This window comes from Physeter macrocephalus, chromosome 1 (assembly GCF_002837175.3).
Source record: "Physeter macrocephalus isolate SW-GA chromosome 1, ASM283717v5, whole genome shotgun sequence".
Classification (NCBI taxonomy): domain Eukaryota; kingdom Metazoa; phylum Chordata; class Mammalia; order Artiodactyla; family Physeteridae; genus Physeter; species Physeter macrocephalus.
In genome coordinates, this window is record NC_041214.2 from 80,275,707 (window position 1) to 80,297,215 (window position 21,509).

Below are 21,509 nucleotides of genomic sequence, written 5' to 3' on the forward strand. Positions count from 1 at the left end.
AATTTATGAAAGAAGCTGGCTCCAAGATCTGCTTAGATATGCTTCTACACCCACTCATGTTCCATCAAGGAGAACAAATCACAAGCACTCCAAACAGTTACCTGAAGAGAGGACCATTTCAAAATTCTAGACAAATAATGCATCTCTTGCATGTGAAAATTTACTTTATGGTGTGGATCTTTTTTGTAATTCACTAATCCTTCCTCAAGCCCATTGAATTTCTTAATCTCTCTTAAGCTTTTTACCATCCTCCCCCACACTTTCTAGTGACAGGAGGATGGTTTCCAGATTTTGGGGCTGCCTTAGCCTCGACTACACCATCAGGAGACACCTACCCATACAGAGGTCTTATCTCTGCAATGCACACAGAGTGTGGTCACTTAGTAAACATTCTGATTATGCTCCACCTGGTCCTCCACTGGAAAAGAGTGTGTATGAGGCCTTTAAGATATGATTTTCTGGATCTAATCACAATTTGGTAAGCTACAAGGCAATGATAAAAGATCTCAGACTCTGTGAGTGTGCACACGAAATTTACACTTCATTTTGGAAGTTCCAAAGTTAGAGATTAAAACTTTGGGCTTTAATTTTGATGTTAGAATGAGGAGTAGCAGAAATGACAACTCCAAAGTAATTGCATTACCACCTTTATTGGGATCATGCCTTATGTGCTATGAATTTTATATGTATTATCTAAGAACCTCAAAACAACCTTGAAAAATAGAGACTACTATTCCCAATTTACAGATAAAAATATCAAGGCTTAAAGAGGTTAAGTGATTATCCAAAGTTATTCAACTGGAACATAGCTGGGCCAAGATAAAAAAAAAATTAGCCTTTCTAACTCTGCAAGTCCATGCTCTTTCTTGTCCAATATATTACAAAGAATATACCCAAGGAGATGGATAATAAATATGATAGATACTTCCCAAATCCATTTTTGCTTAGAGATGGAATTTTGAATTTTCCGCTGTATATGAGTAAGTATACTAACCTCTAAACTCCCTTGGTATCCAAAATAATTATTTTGACTTAAAAGAAGCTGGAATAATATCCTTCTTCACTGTTCATCTCCCTCCAGTTAATTTCATTCTAAGGAGAGATACAATTTCTTAAAGTGAAGCAAAGTTGCCTTTAAAATAAAAAATTCATAGAAAACATTTCCCGTAGGGAGAATGGTTGTGTTTCAAAGACCCCCCTCCCTCTTTTTTTTCTATGAATTGGGAAGAGAAGGAGAGGAGGTATTAATAAGTTGAGTTCTAAAGTAAAACAGACAGTGTCAAGTGAATAATATTAGCCCAGGACTAGCTGAAATATAGGTAGGCCAGCACTTGACTCTCTGGTGCCTAAACTCAGATGACACAACTATTACTACAAACAGGAGGAAAAAACTTAAGTCAATAGTTTAGAATCCACCACCAAAGACAATGGTTCAACATGGAAGGGAGACAAAGTACAAATCCACAATGTAGTTTTGAAGTATGATATAAAATACAATAAAGTATGATATTGCTGATTAACTTTGCAAATTAATAGTATTTAAGAACATGACAAATAGGTGAAAATTTAAGACCCAACACTTTTTAGGGAAATCTTTCTTGCAGCAAGTTCCAGACAACATTTCTTCTCTATGCTCCAAGTCTAGAAAAGGAACATGTGGGGTGTGGAAGAGGAATAAGGACCAGAGATATTTGTCAAATAATCTGATGCTTTGGATACTTCACCACAGAGATGTAAAAGAGTGACATCCTAGGACTGACCGAAAAGGATGTGATGTATAGAGCCCAGAGGAAGGATTTGCAAAGAACCATGGGATCTCTGAGATGAAAGAGCTGAAGGGTTATCCAGTCTAAAAAGACCATTTTACTGATGGAGAAACTGAGGCTTGGTGATGAAGTGGCCAGTTATACTGCTGAGCGGGGGCAGAGCTGCTGTCTGAACACAAGTCTCTTGACTCTCAGGCCAATGTCTTCCCAATTCCACAAGACACTAGTGGAAACAATGATGTAATAAATGGCTACTACGAGAAGCAAAGGTATATGCCTAATGATTCAGATTGGTTTCAGGTGACAAACACCTGAGGCCCCCTGGGCCTGAACAAAAGATGGATTTGACCCAAAGATTCAATACTTACTTATATTTATATCCCCATGTTTCCCACTTATATAAATTCATGACCAAATCAAAAAAGAGGAGAATGGATAAAGGAATTGGGAGTACGTTCATACAATGGAATACTGCTCAATAACAAAAAGGAACAGACTGATGATACAACAACATGTATGAATGGATGAATCTCAAAACCTGCGTGTTGAATGAAGAAGCCAGACACAAAAACAAATATGGTGTGATTCTATCTATCTGAATTTTTTAAAAAGACAAATAATTTATGGTGACAGAAGTTGGAAAGTAGTTGCCTCTGAGGGTGGCGGGTGGATATTGGTTGGAGAGATTCACAAGGGAACTTTCTGGGGTGATGTATACAATTGTCAAATCTCATCAATAGTTTAGAGGCCCCTAACTGAAACACTCATGATCTGAGTATTTTATTGCATGTAAATTATGCCTTTTTTAAAAATAAGAAAAAAAGCATGAAGAAAGCAAGTAATAATATGAAGTGATATTATAAATAAATGCTAAAATATACTAATATATTAAAATATAAATAAATAAATAAATAAAAATAGGAAAAACATTAACTTTATAGCCCATTTAACATAATGAATGTCCTAACTAGGCAGGGGTCTTACTCTCAGAGTGCAAAGAAAGAAACTAAAATTGTGCTTTTTCTAAGGATGGACATCATTAGAAAGAGATGCTCTATTTCTCTGCTGCCTTAAATAGCTCCTATTCATAACTTAACCTTTTTTTCATAATGAGATCTGTAGCTCTTTCAATCAACATAGAAAAGTTAAAGAACACTTTCAGAGAAGGAAGGGATGCTTGAAATCATCTGGTTCAAACATACAACTGGGAACAGATTCAGAAAGGGGAGGTGACTTTACCAGAAGAGGCAGGACTAGAAGTTAGTTTTCTAAGTTTTCAGGATAAGCATTTTTCACTGTACCACACTAGCTCATGACCTTGAGAGATGCCTGAAAGTTAGCCTGCCTTCAGACATTCAGCTTTATAAAGCACTGTCACTGAGAATACTAAATGCATACAGGTACAAGTTATAGAGATTGCTTTTCTAATGTGTCTTCCATGACAAAAAGAATCCACAAAGATTGTGTCTCACAAGCACACTTTATCGCTAGGCTGGTCCTCATGAAGAACCTATGGTATAACCCCAGCCCTGGTGCTCTCCTAATTCTCCTGATAGGTCAGGGGTGATCTGAAGACCCCACAGCCCACAGTAACCCTGTGCATTGGGACCTGAGAAGGAAGCAAGTCCCAAAGACAGCACCATTTTCCCACGGGGTCTGGATGCTGCCACATCAGACTCCACCTTTAGTACAAACTGAGTCCGAGCTTGCTCCTCGGGCCTGAGGGAGCCAGAAACAAGGATGGAGGTGGAAAAGAACGTTATTGGATTCTGGAACAAGCCAAGATGCTATTACTGGCTCATGTGATTTCATATCATGGGCAAGTAACTTCACCATAGTTTCCTCATCTGTAAAACAAAGATAATAATGTCCCTTCGTGGGACATAGTGAAAGTAAAATCCAGCTTCTCCAAATGCAGAGATTCTCTGTTACAAGGGTTAGCATAACATCTTCCCTTAGCTTGGGGAACAGCTGTATGGCCTCCTTTCCCAATTTCAACATCTGGTCCTCTAGGTCTGAGAGGAAGACATGGTTGTGTGCAGGTAAAACACAGCCTAACACACAGTTGCACACTCAACTATCCCTTGAATTCCCAGATACTGGTTCCCAAATAGATAAGGGGTGCAACAAAGATCCGAACATATCATTCCCTGCCTCCACCAACAGCTGGAAAAAGGAAGGGAATCTTGAGTTTCTTCGAATATGAAGGAATAGGAAAACATATGGTGGGGAAAAGAAACTACTTCTGTTTCATGATAAATCTTTATGTTTTTTAATTTCCTAGGAACTAGGATTGGAATAATATCCAGCACCCTAAATTGACTTGATGGGTGCATTTTTCTCACATTTTACTTGTAAAGCAGACATTTATAAATTTACTATTTGTGGATAGTAAAACTAAAGTTCAGAAAAGTTAAGTACTTATCCTGGATTGGCTGTATAAACAGTTAAGTGGTGAGGCTGGGTTTTATACTTGGGCCTGTTTGATTCATTCCTATGGCTTCTCCCCCTTTCTCTTGCTGTTGACTCAACTAAATAACCCTTTTAGCAGATGTCTGAGCCCCGTCTTGACAATGATTACTGCATTTACTGCTAGTCCTAGAAGTGATGTGCAAAATGTTTGCTGGAACCTTGGGGGCTCTAAGTACAGAATAAACATCAGTTATCCTTGTTGACCTCATAAGGGAGCTGGGCCTTGAAATCTAACCTAGGGTAACAGCTGACACTTGCAGACAGCTTTTAGATATTTAGATAAGACTCTATTAAAAGCACCAGTAAAACCTTTTCCCTGTTTATACACCACACTGTCCACTAGCTTCAGAGTTTAAAGAGGCTTTGTGTAGCCCAAATGCCTTGCCCTACTTGTAGGTGCAGTCAGGGTTCTCTCTCATTAAGAATTTTAGGTAAAAAAGACCTCCTCTTTGGCGATTCTTATCAAGTTGTGAGCAGACAGAGGTGTGGGAGATACCACTGCAAATTGTCACTCCCATCCCCCAGCTTGAGCGTCCAAAGTCTTATAAGAAATTGCATTTCACATTTTTAAATGGGGAATGAAACCGACTTGTGTGAAATGGAACTGCTTCCAACCTAAAGCTGTATGTTTTCAAGGAACAAAATTCCTTCTAGAATATATTGTGAGAAAAACAAGACAAAGAGGGGTGAGGGGCTGGATAAACCAAGCCTTTCTGACTCTGATCATGTCAGATGTTCAGGAGCTCCACAGCCTTAGGAAAGAACCTGGGTTTAGGAGTTTCAAAATGTGGGTTCGAATCTCGCCCATTATTCAGAGGCAAACTTGGGTCACAAAGTCCTTTATTCTCCTATAGTCTCTCTCTTTTTTCACCTGTAAAATGTAGATCACGATACATCCAATATTCTACTACATTCTATTATTTAATACATTCTAGATTTAAATATATCTAATTAATGTAATATATATCTATATTAACATTCTAATATACTCTATTATTCAGTAATACAATACTAAAGTAAAAGAGAACATTTATTTTAATACTAGAATAACATTAAGCAATATTAACAATAATAGAATGATAAAATAATAAAGTACTGTATAAGTCATAAGATGTTAAATAAATATTGGCTGCCATTTGAGATTGTTACTCATGAGAAGCTACCTGACCAAAGAAGATTCAGAATAGGAACCACTAGAGATAGTGGTTTTTAATAATATGAGTTTGCATAGGTTAATCCCTGGTCCGAAACTGTTCCACACTTTCCCATGCTAGATAGATAGGGCGACAAGGTTTCCAGGGTTCCTGACGTTCCTAAACTCATAAGGCTAAAAGGACACCGTGCAAGGATTCAGACAAAGATTTTATAGAACTAAGCAAGGCTCTCCTCATTTCCTGGCCATTCTGCCTCCTTTTTTTGACTCGAGCAATATCCCTTCCTATTTCCTAACTTGTTAATTTTTCTCCAAGTAATGACAGTATTTAGAAAGACCTCTAAGGTGGAAAAGATTATGGAAAGCAGGGCTGCAGGCATAGCAAAAACAAACCATGGCTTTAATAGTCACTGGCCATCAAACTTGAAATAAGGGCAATTTCAAGATTTGTCAGAAAATATGAACTCGGTCAGCAGAACAGAATGAATTTCTCAGATGGTTATGAAAATGACTATTGTTCTCTTTTCCCCCGAACGAAAGCAACCTCAATTGAGCTATGAACACAAAGGACAGAGGTCTTGCCTGACAGTGAGAATAGCATCGCTGGAAATGAAGCAGGTAGTCCAGATTACTTCTTAGCTCTTCTCTACCTCTAGAAACAGTCAGTCTTGGAACAGTCACAAAACAGAGTCATATTACATTTGTATTGAAAAACATATTGTGAATATACACAGACTATCTTGATTAGGGAGAGTGCAAACTCTTAATTCATTCCCTAGCCATAAAGAATGCAAATATGTCAGCTTCGTCATCTGTAAATGATATGGATGTAGACAGGATCTCTAAAAGCCTGTGCAGCTGTGAGAGTTTAGGAATTTAGGACACATGAACACAAAGTTAGGCAACCAAGCTGGCCATGAAACCCAGGAACTGAGTCTCATGGACTGAATGCCATTTTGTGGGAAGATATTGAAAAGATTAACTCTGTCATTGGAAATATTTTAATTTCTATTCATTTGAGCTCTGCTGAAAGTAGAGTAACACAAACCATTCATTTTGGTATTAAAAAGCAATAAGAGGGGATATGGGGATATATGTATATGTATAGCTGATTCACTTTGTGATGCAGCAGAAACTAACACACCATTGTAAAGCAATTATACTCCAATAAAGATGTTAAAAAAAAAAAAGGATAGGATAGTTATACCAAACCTTAATGAATGGATAATATCAAGGCTGTACAAACTGTTTAAGAGAATTCACAAAGAGGTAAATGGCCAACTTTGTGCTTGTGTGACTTGGATACAAAACTGGACAAGGAGTGTATAAGAAAAATATAAATGAATTAATCTCTGGTATGAAAATAGGTGCACAAATTCTAAACAAAATATTACCACATTGAAACCAGCAATTTATTAAAAAGTACATCATGACTAAGTTGGATTTACCTTACTATCTCAAGGATCTTTTGGGCATCAGAAAATCTTTCAATACATTTCCTCAGTTTAACAAATTAAGGAAGATAATTCATATGATCATTTTAGTACAGGGAAGGATTTCTTAGGATGGAAAGTCACATTAGAAAAAGACTGATAAAATCAACTACATTAAAATTAAAAATAACATTCATGCTTAGTATAAGAAACCACAAAATGTGTTTAAAAAGGCACAAACTGGGAGAAATGATTGCAATGTATAACACTAAGAAGGGATTAGTACTATAAGATAATAAATAGACAAAAAAACAAACAGAAACATTGAAACAGTTGACAAAGGCAATTAACTGAAGATGGATTCTGAAAGGCCAGTAAACAGAACCTCAGTAACAGTGAAATTTAAATTAAGACCACTATGAGATACCAATTTATATCCAGTCACCAGAATGACACAAAAGTTCTGATGATATGAACTACTGTAAAGATATAGAAAAACAGGAACTCTTGTACACAGCTAATAGGATTATAAATAGGTACTCCATATTCAAAGACAAGTTAATAATATTTTAAAAGTTTTGAAATGCACATATTCTCCCATCTAGCAATTCTACTTCCAGGGATAGTTCTTTAAAACAAAAGTCTAAGAATCTGAAGGATGTTCATTGCAACATTGTTTGTAGGAATACAAAATTGGGAAAAAATAAAATGTCCATAAGGAAGAGAATCACGGTGTAAATTTTAGTACAATGGAGTATTATGCTTCAATTAAAATAAAAATATTAGGTTTACAAACATTTATTTGGATGTATCTTGAAAACAATGTTAAGTGAAAAAGAGATTCAGAATTTTACATAAAATATATTTATGTAAATGTAAAACACAGTATGTCCAACATATAATGAATATTAAAAAAAAAGCAATAAGAAAAATGTACCAATTAAATGTCTTATGAAAACCTAGGTGGTGCATCTAACAAAATTAAACAGCTCCTGGAATCAAACTGAAAATTCACCCATGCATTCGTTCATGCATTGAGCCTCTATTGTGTGCAAAGCATAATTATAAGCCCTGCAGGGATAGAGTGAGGAATCAGATCATGGATGCTACCCTTGTCACATTGCTCACACAGAAACAGTACAAAGGAACCCCATACAGGTCTGGAAAGTTGACAAAACTGAAAAGTCATGTAACACCAAATGCTTATCGCATAAGTCTAGGGAAAGTATGAAAGCCCTAAGACCGGCACCAAGAATTGCTATAGAAATATGAACACACAGAAACATTTTGTGTTTGCCCTCCTCCAAGGCTAGGGACTAAAGAGAATAATCTTTTATTTTATGCTTAAAGGGACAACATCAAAGAGTTGAAGGCTCAAGATGTGGGGAAGCGAAAGCTCACACAAAGAGAAATCAAAACGGTAGTTTGGCAGTAGAAGCTTTTGATACATTTTTCTTTATTCTCCCCCTTCTTTAAAGAAAATTAAAATAAACATTTCCTGGAGTTTCAAAAAACCTAACATGACCCTACAGTTCTAGACAGAAGTAATATATGAAATTTATCTGAAATAAAAGGCAAAATTGCTGGAAAGCATTTGTTCTAACTCCTGGCAGACAGGTGTTCACAAGATAGGTAACAAAGCCCTTGTTTTCTTTATCAAAAATGAAAAGACATGCACAGGTGGGGCTTCCCTGGTGGCGCAGTGGTTGGGGGCCCGCCTGCCGATGCAGGGGACGCGGGTTCGTGCCCCGGTCCGGGAGGATCCCACATGCCGTGGAGCCTGCGCTCCGCAACGGGAGGGGCCGCAGCGGTGAGAGGCCCGCGTAACGCAAAAAAAAAAAAAAAGACATGCACAGGAACAAGATGCACATGCGAGACGATTATAATGGTTTCCCTGCAACAAAAACTATTGTCCTTGCCTATGAAGACTGTGCAGAGGCTCGTCCTTGAATCAAGAACTGTTACCTATTGTAAACTCCTCTCCTGTTAGATAGGGATGGGCACCCTGCCCACACACACTCCACTGACATCACAGTGGATGGAGCTTTTCCTCACAGTAGCAGACGTCCTTTCTTGCTGCCACCACTGATGGCTGCTGGAACTCTTTCTCATTTGCCTTATAGCTTATTCTCTAGTAGGGTCAGGACACGTGAATAATCATTTTATCTAACGCTGGATTAAATGAGTTTCCCTGTGGGCTAAGGGATGCAACTAATTGGTATAAGCGTCTGTGATAAAATGAGAATAAACCATAAGGAAAATACACAGAACCAAGCAGGAATTAGTTTTGCCACAAACTCTTCCCAGGACTTTCAGTGAGGCAAAGTGCTCCCTCAGGGTTGAGTTGCTTCATCTCTGAAAAGGGAACGCTGTAGTGAATTCTGTCAAGATCTATGAATTGGAATACTCATTCATCTCTGAACTACTAGAACATAACCCATCTGTAATTTGGGCGCTTCCCAAACGGACTGCCACTGATCATTCAAATCCTTTCACCTGGGGTCCCACATGCTATGGCAAAATTTAGGATTGCATTACTGGTCCATGAGAAAAGTGTAACCTATGAACAGTCATTCGCTTTTGAAATAAACAGTTATGGAACATCAGCTTTCTGCATTGTCTTGTGCTAGGCACTGGGGTTATAATGAACTGGACAGAGAGGTTTTCTGCATTGCAAGAGCTTACCACCTAGTGGGGGGAACTGAGGAAGTAGGAGATAACCTAAAATGTCAATGGTGGGATTTATGGTAGGTTGATTAAAAATTCTCTAGGCTCAAAGATGAGAGAGCAGGTAACTTCCTTGGTGGGGAAGGCTGGTAGCATGACATCTGAACAACTGAGATCATCAGCCAGAGGAACTCCAAGAAACCAGGCTCGCATATTTCACTCTAGCATTCAGCTTAGCACCGGACTTCAGGCCAAAAATCCAAAACATACAAAGAAAATCAGAAAATGAAAATGAAAAAACAACAATATAGGTTTGATAAAGGGTGAAAACACACATGTAGCACTGACAGCACATTGCTATATGCTCCTGCCACTTGCTACCACGACACGTATTATTATGCTGACAAGAGAACAGGGTGTGTACAGAGGCAGGTAAAATTCAGACCAAAGGTAGGAAACATTTTTGTGAGACCAAATATAAAAGGCTATATAGATATTGGGCTGACTGAACACTTTTTAATCTAAGTTTTTAAAAGGAGGGGTTTGTGGAGGATTTTGGCTTTAATAATGAGATCTTGGTTTTATTCTTCCTAAAGTGGGCAAAACAATACAAATATCACTACAATAAAATAGTGATACTTTTAATAATAATGTGAACCATACAATGTAAAGATAGATAGCAAACAGACCCTGAAAAATACAAGTATAAACATATTTTTCTTTTCCAAATGAGGAGAATCACAATACATAAACAGTCTGTACAAAAAGAATTAGCAGCGCTTTGCTGGAATATCCTTGAATGGACAGATTAAACAGCCTGATAATTTCTTGGGCTCTTGGGGATTAATTTACTTCAACGTGGTTAGTTGTAGGGAGGACTCTTAGAGAAAATAAATGAGTTTGGGGCTGGCTGAAAGTGCAAAGTGGCTGGATTTGTAAGTGAAGACATTTTGCTGAGTGAAATCTCTCATCAGGTAAACTGCCAAGACTCCAACAGCCCTTCAAGAACAGACAAACACGTTCAAACCAGTTTTGCCTGTAGACAGAGCAACGCTAATTGCTTTACCCAGATTCTCTTGAACCTTCCTGCAGGCAGAAACATTCAAATAGCCAAGCTGTATACACTGTCTCCAGGATCCAACCCTCCACCTGTGGAAAGGAATTCAAGTTTCAACTCTATCTCGCTGCCACAGGTTTGCTTTGGAGTCTAATTACCAACTAAGTTTGAAGACAATGTAACTGGCTCCAGGGCCTTCTTGTTCCTTCCAAACAAAACGAAAAACAAATTCCTGAAGCAAGACCTAAAATGCACTGCTGGGAATCCAGGGTCAGTAATGCAATTCCAGACAGGGGCTGGTCTCCTCTTATCTTCACATCAGTAGCTTCCCTGGAGAGCCTGTCTTCATAAGCATGGACTAGCTTTAACAGATATTTACGGACAAATGACTATTATTTTAATAATAATAATCATTTGCAATCATTTGCTGATGTACAGCCACTAATATTTTCATAGATGCCATCTCATTTGATGGCCACAATTCTATAAGGAAAATATGCAGAGCAGGGCTTATTAACTTATTTAACTGGGTGGAAGTTTAGACTGCGGCAGAGCGGTAAAACTGGGAGCAAGAGATCCAGTGCTATCTACCTGTCACATGCATTCCCCTTCAGTCCTTCTTTTATGAAAAAGGATGGCTCTGGACTGTTAGCCACTTGGGATAGTCCAGACCCAAGAGAACGAGGACCTCCTCACCAGCCTGAATCCATGGCTCATCCTAAGCTATGTCTGCAGAGTGTATTACCTCCACAAGAACTGAGCTTGACAACATGCAAACCTGTTTAACACTGAAATGGGCTGCCCTGTGAAATGGTAGCTCCCTGCCACTGAAGAGGTTTATGCAAAATCTTGGTAACCACTTGAGTTGGACAACAGTAGAGGGGACTCCTTCATTGGGTGAGGTTTTTCTGAAGAGCATCTGTTTAGAATACTGTAAAGAGTACTGTATTAGCTTTCAATTGCTGCCTAACATTCTTAGTGGCTTAAAACAACATATATTTATTATCTCATGGTTTTTGAGGGTCCATGCATAGTTTTTCTGGGTCCTCTACTAAATCCCACAGGCTTGCAATTGAGATGTTGGCTGAGATGCATTCTTATCTGGAGGCTTGACTGGGGAAGAATCTGTTTGTAAAGGATAGTTGATCCGTGATGCAACAGAAACAATCCTGGATAACCACAGAATCTGAATAGGTTCCTGGACTCTGCAATAAACTTGGCCCATAATGCTGAGCCTCTTACTATAACAAGACTGATCAACACATCACTTAGTATCCCTGAACTGTACAGATAGATATAGAGACCTCTGGGGTTTGCCCAGAAACAACCTTCTTCACTGTTTCTTAAGTATGTGTGTTCATTGGGAGAGGGGCTATTTTAAAATGATATTTAAACTCTGGAGAGGGGGGTTGTGCATACACTCTTTTTTCAGACTATAAGCTTAAAAACGCTTTCATAAATTCTATATTCTTTACCATTAGTGTCAAATCTTAGATATACCTGAAAATTCTAAAGGGCTTCTGTTTCTCTGGTGCGTGTGGAAATTATAAAAAGTGTCCATTTCTTTCCTTCACACACATTAGTCATTATATTTTCACAGAGTTTATTCAACCCCCCTGACGTTTATACATGGCAATTTATATTTTCTGAAATTTCTTAACATGTCTTTTAATCTTCAAAGTATTCCTGTGAGTCAGGGAGGGCAAGAGTTAGTTTTATTTTACAGAAGTGAAAATTGAGACTTTCAGGCATTTTCCAGGGTCACAGGGTGAGTAAATCGCAAAACTCGGGTGAGAATTCAGGTCATCCAAGTGCCAGGCATGAATTTTTTCAAACTCGATATTATTGATTCAGGTAATAGGAATTCAGGTGTTGACTCTGCCTTTTTTGCCATGTGCACTTGGATTTTTCACTTCACTCCTCTGAGCATGTTTCCTTACTAGAAACATGCAGCTGATAATATCTGAAGTTTGTACCTCACACAGTTGTTCTAAGGATCAAACGAGAAAATGTATGAAATTGTTCTTTTACTAGAAAGTGCTAAACAGCTAGAATAACATGATTACTAGAGGTATATGGCATGCCTGTGGGTTTTGACAGGGGACTGGGTGACGCCCAATAGAGAGAAATGGTTAAGATTGCGTGAAGGTGGAATGAGGCTATAGGAGCTGGCTGGATCCACAGTCAAACGATCCTCAAAAAGCTTCTGTGAAGGAGCAGAGGGGTGTGCGAGTCAGGGAGACAAGGACCATGAGTTTGGCCTTCTGTAAGAGGTGGGAAGGATGGTGATGAGAAAGCAGGGAGGGGACGAGGAGAGGATGCAGCTGGTGTTTAGATGTGATATGAGAATAGGGAGAATTAGAGAAGGATTCTAAAAACTGGCTTCCAGGAAAGATTACTGTGTCTAGGAAAGGGATATCCCATTCGTTTCTTTCTAATTTAGCAAGCGAACATAGATTCTTCTGTGTGTTGGGTACTATGAGGGACACAGAGACCAACAAGAGGAGGTTGTTGTCTTCAAAAGTTCAGTCCAGTAGGAGAAACAGACACAGATGAAAATATAGGTATTTTGAGAAAAATGGAATATTAGAGGCACAAACTCAGATAAGAATATCATACACACAACATATACACATATACACTATATATACATCATATTTATATATTATACAATATATAACATCACATTAATAATAATACAAACTAACAATCATTAAGTGTCTCCAGGGGACCAGCCCCTGTGTTGAACACTTAACAAGTATCATCTCATGGAATATCCACAACAACCCAAGAAGATCCTCCGAGAAGAAGATTTCTCTTATGATCCCTGATATAAAGACGAGGACTCTGAGGCCCCGTGAGGTCTATTAACATGCCCAGTCACATAACTTGGATGGATGGACCTGGGATTCCACCTCCAGCCCATGCTGTCCGACCCGGCACTGAGACCTTTGGTCCCTCCTCCTCTGGAACTTCCTCTTCCTTCCCGGCTTATTTTCTCTCAGCACTTATTACTTTCCCAATATTCTATATAACTTCCAATGATTTTGTTTATTGTCTCCCCCTTTGAATGGAAGCTCCACGAGGAGGAATTTTTGTGTCTTTTGCTCACTGTTGTATCCTTAACAACTAGAACGGTACCTGGGACCAAGTATGTCCCCAGTAATATTTTGTTGAGCAGGTAAATGAATAAATGTTAAGAGATCACATGATCCTACTGTGGGTCTCATAGCTAGGGAAGGAGGTGGCCAGATGGAAACATTTGGAAGAAGAATGCGATGTACCATGAAAAGGTAGACGGAGAGGAAAGTAGGAGAATGGAAAAAGTTATGCAGATAAAGAAACACTGAAAGCAGGTGGTGGGGAAGTAGATGGGAGGAACCGGGGTTGTTTGCAGGTCAGTGAGGAAAAGGACGATGAGAGAGATTTACAGTCCACATTCCACCAGGCACTCAGCTCAGTACACACTCAAAGCTCTGAATTCCCTCACGTCACGCTGTTACATGGCTGGAGAAAGGAATCTTCCCCCAGCCCCACCATTTGGCTCCTGCCCACATCTCCTCCTACTGCTGAAGTGCAGAACTCCCAGTATTTTCTTCCCGTGTACTCCTCTCCCCGTTGCGGGAATGTCAGCCAGCTCCACTACTACTTCCTTTCGTGCTGTCAATGACCCAACTGCCTGACCTTCACTCATTCAGTCGTTTACCAAGTACAAAATTGAGTAAGACTTGTCTTATCCCTTTACCTGGGTTTCTGATTCAGCTGGGTAGAACCACCACATGATGGAAGTAGTCATGTTTCCCTCTCAAGTCGCTGCTATTTGGTTTGTACTCTTTATATCAGCAAGAAAATAAGGGTATGTGGTGATGTACTGCAGGGGTGGGAAATTATCTTCCCATAATCATGTGTCTTGGCAATAGTATGTTTATGTCACTATTATTTTAGCTTTGTTTCAAAAGAATATCCTGAGTGGTTGCCGGATCGGAGTTACAAGTCCTAGCTCTCTTATTTCCTTACTATGCGATCTGGACTGGTCATACATAAATCTTTGTTTCCTCATTTGAAAATGAAGATGGTATGGTAGGTGAGGTGGTGGTAACATTTTGAAGTTCCAGATGACTCTAATATTCCATCCCATTATTAATAAAATTTCTCAAATCTCCTGTGTAATCAATCGCTTTTTAATAGCCCCAGTCAATGGAACAACTTGCTCCGGCATCCTGCATATGGTTTCTGCCATTTATTCACACACCTATTCAACCAGTAGTCTTTGAACAGCTACACTGTGTGAGGAACTAAGCCTGCCCTAAACCTGATTAGGAAAGGGGCAGGAGGAGATAAGATGGGACCCTACTGTCATCTTAAGGAATTTCATATCTAGTAGGAGATAAAGCATATTCAACTAAAAAACAAATAACACAAGATAAAAAGTGGCTGAAGATATCCTGGGAAGTACAGAGATGACAGTGGAAATTCAGAGGAGAGGACTGTCACTTTCAGCCAGGACAATCAGGGCAATATCTTTTCAGAAGATGAGGTATTTGAGTTAGGTCTTAAGGGATAGGACGCATGCCAGTGGTGGAGGTGATGGTGGTGGTGAAGGAATTCCAGGCAGAGACAGCAATACAAGCAAAGACACATTGATGGGAAAACCTATTGCTAATGTGAGGGGATAATGAAGGAGGTTAAGGACATAGAGTTACCAGTCAGATCATGGAGGACCCACAATGCCCATCTAAGATATCTAGATAGTATGTGATAGATATTATTTGACATTGCACATTAAGCCACATTCCTGTTTGCATGCAGTCTTCTGCCTATTAAAATGTCTGTCCTAATACACACTGCTCAATTAAGACTAATAGGGCAGAACTTTCCAGATGAGACCTTGAACTAATTACTACTGAGAGTTAATGGGGCAAGAATCTACACTGAGGACAGCAAGATGTGTCCAATAAGTAAATCAGCAGAAACCAGAGAGTATTTTGTTAGTGCCCCAACCCAAACCAAGCATTAATTGGATGCATTCAAAAATGGCAAAACCCCCTCAGCCTACAAGAGAGCAAGACCCGCTCTCGAGAGAGCTAACCGGTCCACTGGAGAGTCTGGAAGTGTTTGCAAGTGTACTGTTCTCTTCAATCCGTCTTCTGGCAGCTGCTTCTGAACCCAAATAAGTGACAGGCTATAGAGAATGAGCTGTCTGCCACGTAGAGTGGCACATAAAGACCCAGGGGAGGGGAGGGTGAGAGGAGACTTGAGGGGGTGGAGAGAGGAAAGAAAGGCTAGGTAGGATTATGTCAGTGGGTAGCCTAGGTAACCAGAAAACATCTTGTATATTCTGCTTGAGAGTTCAGTGGCACATGGAAGAAAAATGTGCCCTACTTCTGTCAACATCAACATCATGGGAACAGGACATCTCTGTGCCTCGGTCAAGGTGAGAGCAGAGCTCTCCAGGGCCCTTAAGTCTTAAGAATTTTGCAAAAAAAAGAAACACACAGATTTGGAGTGTGTGTGTGTGTGTGTGTGTGTGTGTGTGTGTATGTGTGTGTGTTGGTGGGTGGGTGGAGGTGGCATTGGAGTGTGGCGGTGAAGAAAGCTCTCACAGTGAGCGGGAGGTATTGTGAAGGTCCCAGACTATCGGGGTTACGTAGTTCTGAAGGCAGCATCCTATCAACTCAAGGGTTGAGTGGATATCCTGCAAGGGAAGGGCTCAACCCAGTTGACAGGGCTCAACTCCAGAGACAGGACATGGAGACACCTTGCTATCATCCTCAGTTTGGCAGACCACAGGGTTCTGGGGCAGAGAGAGAGCACTGGACTTTGTAGGTTCACTAATGAGAATATTAGTGTCCTAATAATTATGGTTAATTTATAGCTAATACTTAATAGCACTTACAATGTGCCAGGAACTGTACTGAGATATATGCAAGTGAACATACACATACATATACATGCATATGTGAGAATGAGTATATATGTATGAGTATACAGTCAGCCCTCAAGATCTGCAGATTCTGCATCCACATAGTCAACCAACCACAGATCAAAAATATTCGGAAAAAGTTCCAGAAAGTTCCACAAAGCAAGACAAATTTGCTGCACGCTAGCAACTATTTACAGAGCATTTACATTGTATTTACAAATGTAGCATTTACACTGTATTAGGTATTAATAAGTAGCCTAGAGATGACAAAGAATACAGGAGGAGGTGCATAGGTTATATGCAAATACTAAGCTATTTTATATAAGGGACTTGAGCATCTGTGGATTTTGGTATCTGTGCGGGGTCCTGGAACCACTCCTCCCACATATATTTGTAGACATATATAGTCACAGACATTCTCGTTTAATCCTCATGGCAATTCTGTTACAGAAACTTACAATCCTCATTGTAGATAAGAAAACTAAAACACAAAGAAGGTATGTAACTATGCCAAGACCAACTAGTCTGTGGTGGAACTGGGAATTCTACAGACAGTCAGGTCATGGTCCATACTGGGGAAAAAAGGTGAAACTGCCACGCATAAAGAAAAAATGTACTTTCACACTTGTGAGCTCTAGTGAGTATGCATGTGCACACACACACGCACACACACACATGAAAAGAGATACTCAGGTACCACTGCACCTGTACTGAAATGAACCTCAGATTGTAAAGGCGGCATAAATGGTCACCGCTCTATAACTTTATCACAGTGTTGTAAAAAAAAAAATAGATGATATTAATAATCAGTACTAACTTGGGTATATGGTTTTATAGTTCATAAGAACTTTCAAAATCAGACATTTGCATAGAATGTGGGGGGCTAGCAAACCATAAGCAGAAGGGGTATATATTTTCTGCTTATTATGCAGCTGCTTCTGGTCACTTAAGATGAATTTCTGCCAATCCATAATAGCAACATGATTCTCAGATATGCCCTCACTCGTCATTCCCAGAACGATTATCCCACTTTACTTAAGGCTTCTAAAGCTCAGTACGTCATCCTCACCTTGCCCTTGGATGGCTAAATTTATGAAGGAGACCATGAGGTTTCATTTTGGAACTCAGATGAAGCCAGAGAAATGTGCCAAAGATGACAATGGACATATGGTACTTAAAAATGATTCTGACAGAATTCAGAATAAGCATGCCCACTGATTTCACATCTGTGGTGATGCAGCTGACATGCCATCAACACAAAGTAACCACTCCCACATGGCAGGTTCACGATCTTGCACGTGGTTCAAGGAGAGACAGAGTTCTTTGAGGGTTGTACTGTTCCAGTAGCTCACAGGCCAACTCAAATTGATACCATCCAAACTCAAACAGCAATTCCCAGCACTCTGGAAGGGGCTGTCATTCTAGATCAGTGCTGTCCAACAGAACTCTTTGCAATGATGAACTCTTTGCACTGTCCAATATGGTAGCTAGTACTTATTTGTGACTGTTGAGCATTTGAAAAGTGGCCCATGGGATTGAGGAGTTGAATTTTTAATTTTAATTAATTTACATTTAAAGAAGCCACATGTAGCTAGTGGCTACCATATTGGACAATGCAGTTCTGGATCACCTAGACCAGCAAATTCATTTTACTCCTCTCACGAGTCATCTCCTTTAAACCTGACATCACCCAGATGAGTGAATACACTGTTCAGAAGACAACACTGTAGCGACAGAGGGCAAATTACTTAATCAAAATGGCACAGCCATTCCACAGCAGGGCCAGGATTATAAAATAAACCTCCTGGGCTTCCCTGGTGGCGCAGTGGTTGAGAATCCGCCTGCCGATGCAGGGGACACGGGTTCGTACCCCGGTCCGGGAAGATCCCATGTGCCGCGGAGCGGCTGGTCCCGTGAGCCATGGCTGCTGAGCCTGTGCGTCCGGAGCCTGTGCTCCGCAAAGGGAGAGGCCACAACAGTGAGAGGCCCGCATAACGAAAAAAAAAAATAAAAAATAAAATAAAATAAAATAAACCTCCTGATTCTTCTTCCACTTAACTACATATTTCTGAGATGAAATTATGATACAAATAAATAGATTAGGATGAGTCAAATCATGACCATTAACCTCCTCTTTTCTCCTTAAAATTAATGACTTTTGTAGCAAAGTATACTTAAGATCTAATGGTTTTAAGAATTAGCAACAGTAAAAACAACAAAAAAGGTCAGCCACAAAGATTGGATAGATGTGCGAAGGGCAGAATGTAAAAGTTTTATGACTAACAAATGACAAAACTGGTGAGTTGAAGACATAATTTGAAAATCCTAAATTAAAAGTTATTATTAATAGCATAATCTTTTTGGACTAGTAAAAACATGCTAAAAACCCCCATTAGAATCTTTGCCAGCTGATTACTATAGTTCCACATCTTACCCCTGCTATTTGCTCACTTTATTTAACTTCGTTTGTTATTTGTCTTTCTGTACTAAAGCAGTTACGGATTGTCATAAAAATCCAAAAGTATTTTGGAGTCATGGGAATGCAAAAAAGCCTCTTCAAAACAAAACATGTTAATTTGTTTTACTTGTTCTTTTTTTTTATTAACATTTACAACATAGAAATTGTGTTTGTTTTTTCCTCCCTCCACCCAAATCTGTACCCAATAAAAAATGTTTCCAAACTGGGATGCCAAATTTCCATTCAAATCCCATTTTATTTTATAGCCCTGGGTGAACCCTCCTTAGAACAAAGATTTACACTGAAGCTTGGATGAACTTAAAGTTGAAATGGAGAGATAAACCATCCGGTAGCCATCCGAGTCCTCCCAAGCCTTGACGGCGCTGGGAGAGAAGCCTTCAAAGGAGAAGTGCCAGCTTCAGCAAGGTCAGGCTCTCTCTCTGGTTACTCGGGAAAGCTGCTTATAATCCTGAAGTTATTTATTCTCACCCATCTCCTCTAGAAAGCCTGAGAAATCTCACACCTCTTTGCCATATTATTTTGATTATTATCCTGGCTTGCTCCTCTCACAGACTGGCTGGAATTCTGAACAAGACTCTAGGAAGGAAGTACATAATTGAATTATAAAATGTCCAAGTAAAACCCTTACAGAAAGAGACAGGCCATCTAACCTGAACTCAAGCCTTTGTGCAGGACTGCTCCCCTCTCAAGAAAGCTACCATAGTGTAAGGTTTACAGTTTCCTGTACATACATGTACGTATATATACGCACACACACACACACAACTATGACAGGGGATTTTACTTTGGAGGGATTTTGCATTGACATAAGAAAGAATTTCCCGTACATATGGTCCCCAATTTTAGACACAATGCATTCCTGGAAATTGTATCATAAAGCAGATCACCAGTAGGGAAAGCTGTGATTGTGCCTGCTTCTTTCATTCAACAAACATCTACTGAATGCCCACTATGTCCCAGGCACAATGACAATCTCTGTCCCATTCACATGGTCTTAAAAATGATCCATGCATCAGACTGGGTAAGACTGTAAGAACAGAAATAAGTGTTTAGGAGGCTATGTCAAATGAGAGAGCAGTAGAGCGCTGAAGAGTAGGCGCTGCCAGGACACTCTCTGGACCGCTGAGTTTGGAACTTAATCATAAACTACCTGAAACCATGACTTTCCAAGCAGACTGCCAGCATCCTGTGAACATATGCCATGTCAAACTCAGGTGACACAAGACTCCGTGGAATTTCAGTGCTCTCATCAATCTGCTGCTTCCTCTATCACTCTTGACCCATTTCTCCCAGAATTTGGCTCAGACCTTCCTGATGCCTCCTGCCTCGAAATTCAGGCTCACTTCTCTTAGCCTAAGTAGATGGCTTCAGCCTTTTATGTCAGAGAAGATAATGTTCATATGCCACCTATTCCCCAATATATTTTCGCTTCACCTCAAAGAGTCCTTGCTGTCATTTCGTGACCTGTGTTTCCTTTCTCAGAGGAGAAAGTGTAGCCAATCACTTCCAAGATAACCTTGACAGTTAGCAGGGACTCTTTCAAGGCCAAGGTTCAATGCTTCTAAAACCCAGGGCAGTTCTGTATTAGGTTCTGAGTCTATAGGAAGAGCAGAAAATAACAATTCCTTTAAATGCCAGAAAGAAATAGGGTACCAGGGAGCTCTCAAGGAGCTACTACTCTCCTTCCTGTGGAAAAGTAGCCCACATAGAAAGGAATCAATAGATCACTCAATATATCCCCAAAGAAAAACTGGATTAATGCCCCCAAATTGTTTAAGGATGTTTCCTGCAATCTTAATGTATAAGAATAGAAGAATAAGTGAATGGTGGTATAATCATGTAGTATAAATGTTACACAAATATTAAGAACTAGGTTCTTAGAGAATATTTTTGGGAATATGTGGGAAAACGTGCTTGGAAATAAAAGAGATTTGGAATAAAACCACACACACATATTATCATCAACTTACAAATATGTAAAAAGGTATCCAATATGTAAGCATAAATACTTTTTTTTTTTTTTTTTTTTTTTTGGTACGCGGGCCTCTCACTGTCGTGGCCTCTCCCGTTGCGGAGCACAGGCTCCGGACGCGCAGGCTCAGCGGCCATGGCTCACGGGCCCAGCCGCTCCGCGGCACGTGGGATCTTCCCAGACCGGGGCACGACTCTGCGTACCCTGCATCGGCAAGCGGACTCTCAACCACTGCGCCACCAGGGAAGCCCCAGCATAAATAAATTTTATATGATATATAACATAAGATCATATATATATATGATTGCAATTTTGTTTTAAAAAGAAACAAAGAAAAAGATTAGCAGGTAAACTATTACAAAATGTTTATAGTAATTAAATAGTGAATTATGGAATTACAGGTGTTTTAAAATTTCCTTGTCTTTTTTTAAAAACGTGTTTTTGTAAAAAAAATGTTGAACATCATAATAAAAAAAGATTTAAACCAATAATTCCCCACACGGAATCACCTAAAGAGCTTTAAAAAATACTGAAGCCTGGAACCCACCTTCATATATTCTGTAAGTGGTCTGAGGTTCTGCCTGGGT

At 39.6% G+C, this 21,509-nt stretch overlaps 1 protein-coding gene across 13 annotated transcripts in view; it reads right to left on the reverse strand.

Moving 5' to 3' along the window:
- Positions 1–21,509, reverse strand: part of LPP (LIM domain containing preferred translocation partner in lipoma) — a 745,137-nt gene that overhangs the window by 40,338 nt on the left and 683,290 nt on the right. The window contains exon 10 of one of the 13 annotated variants that reach the window (XM_028492133.2): positions 1,001–1,092. The exons of the other annotated variants lie outside the window; for them this stretch is intronic. Coding sequence (XP_028347934.1) covers positions 1,033–1,092 — 60 coding nt within the window. The 3' untranslated portion in view covers positions 1,001–1,032. Of the gene's footprint in view, positions 1–1,000; positions 1,093–21,509 lie in introns of those variants that run through there. 13 annotated transcript variants of the gene reach the window in all.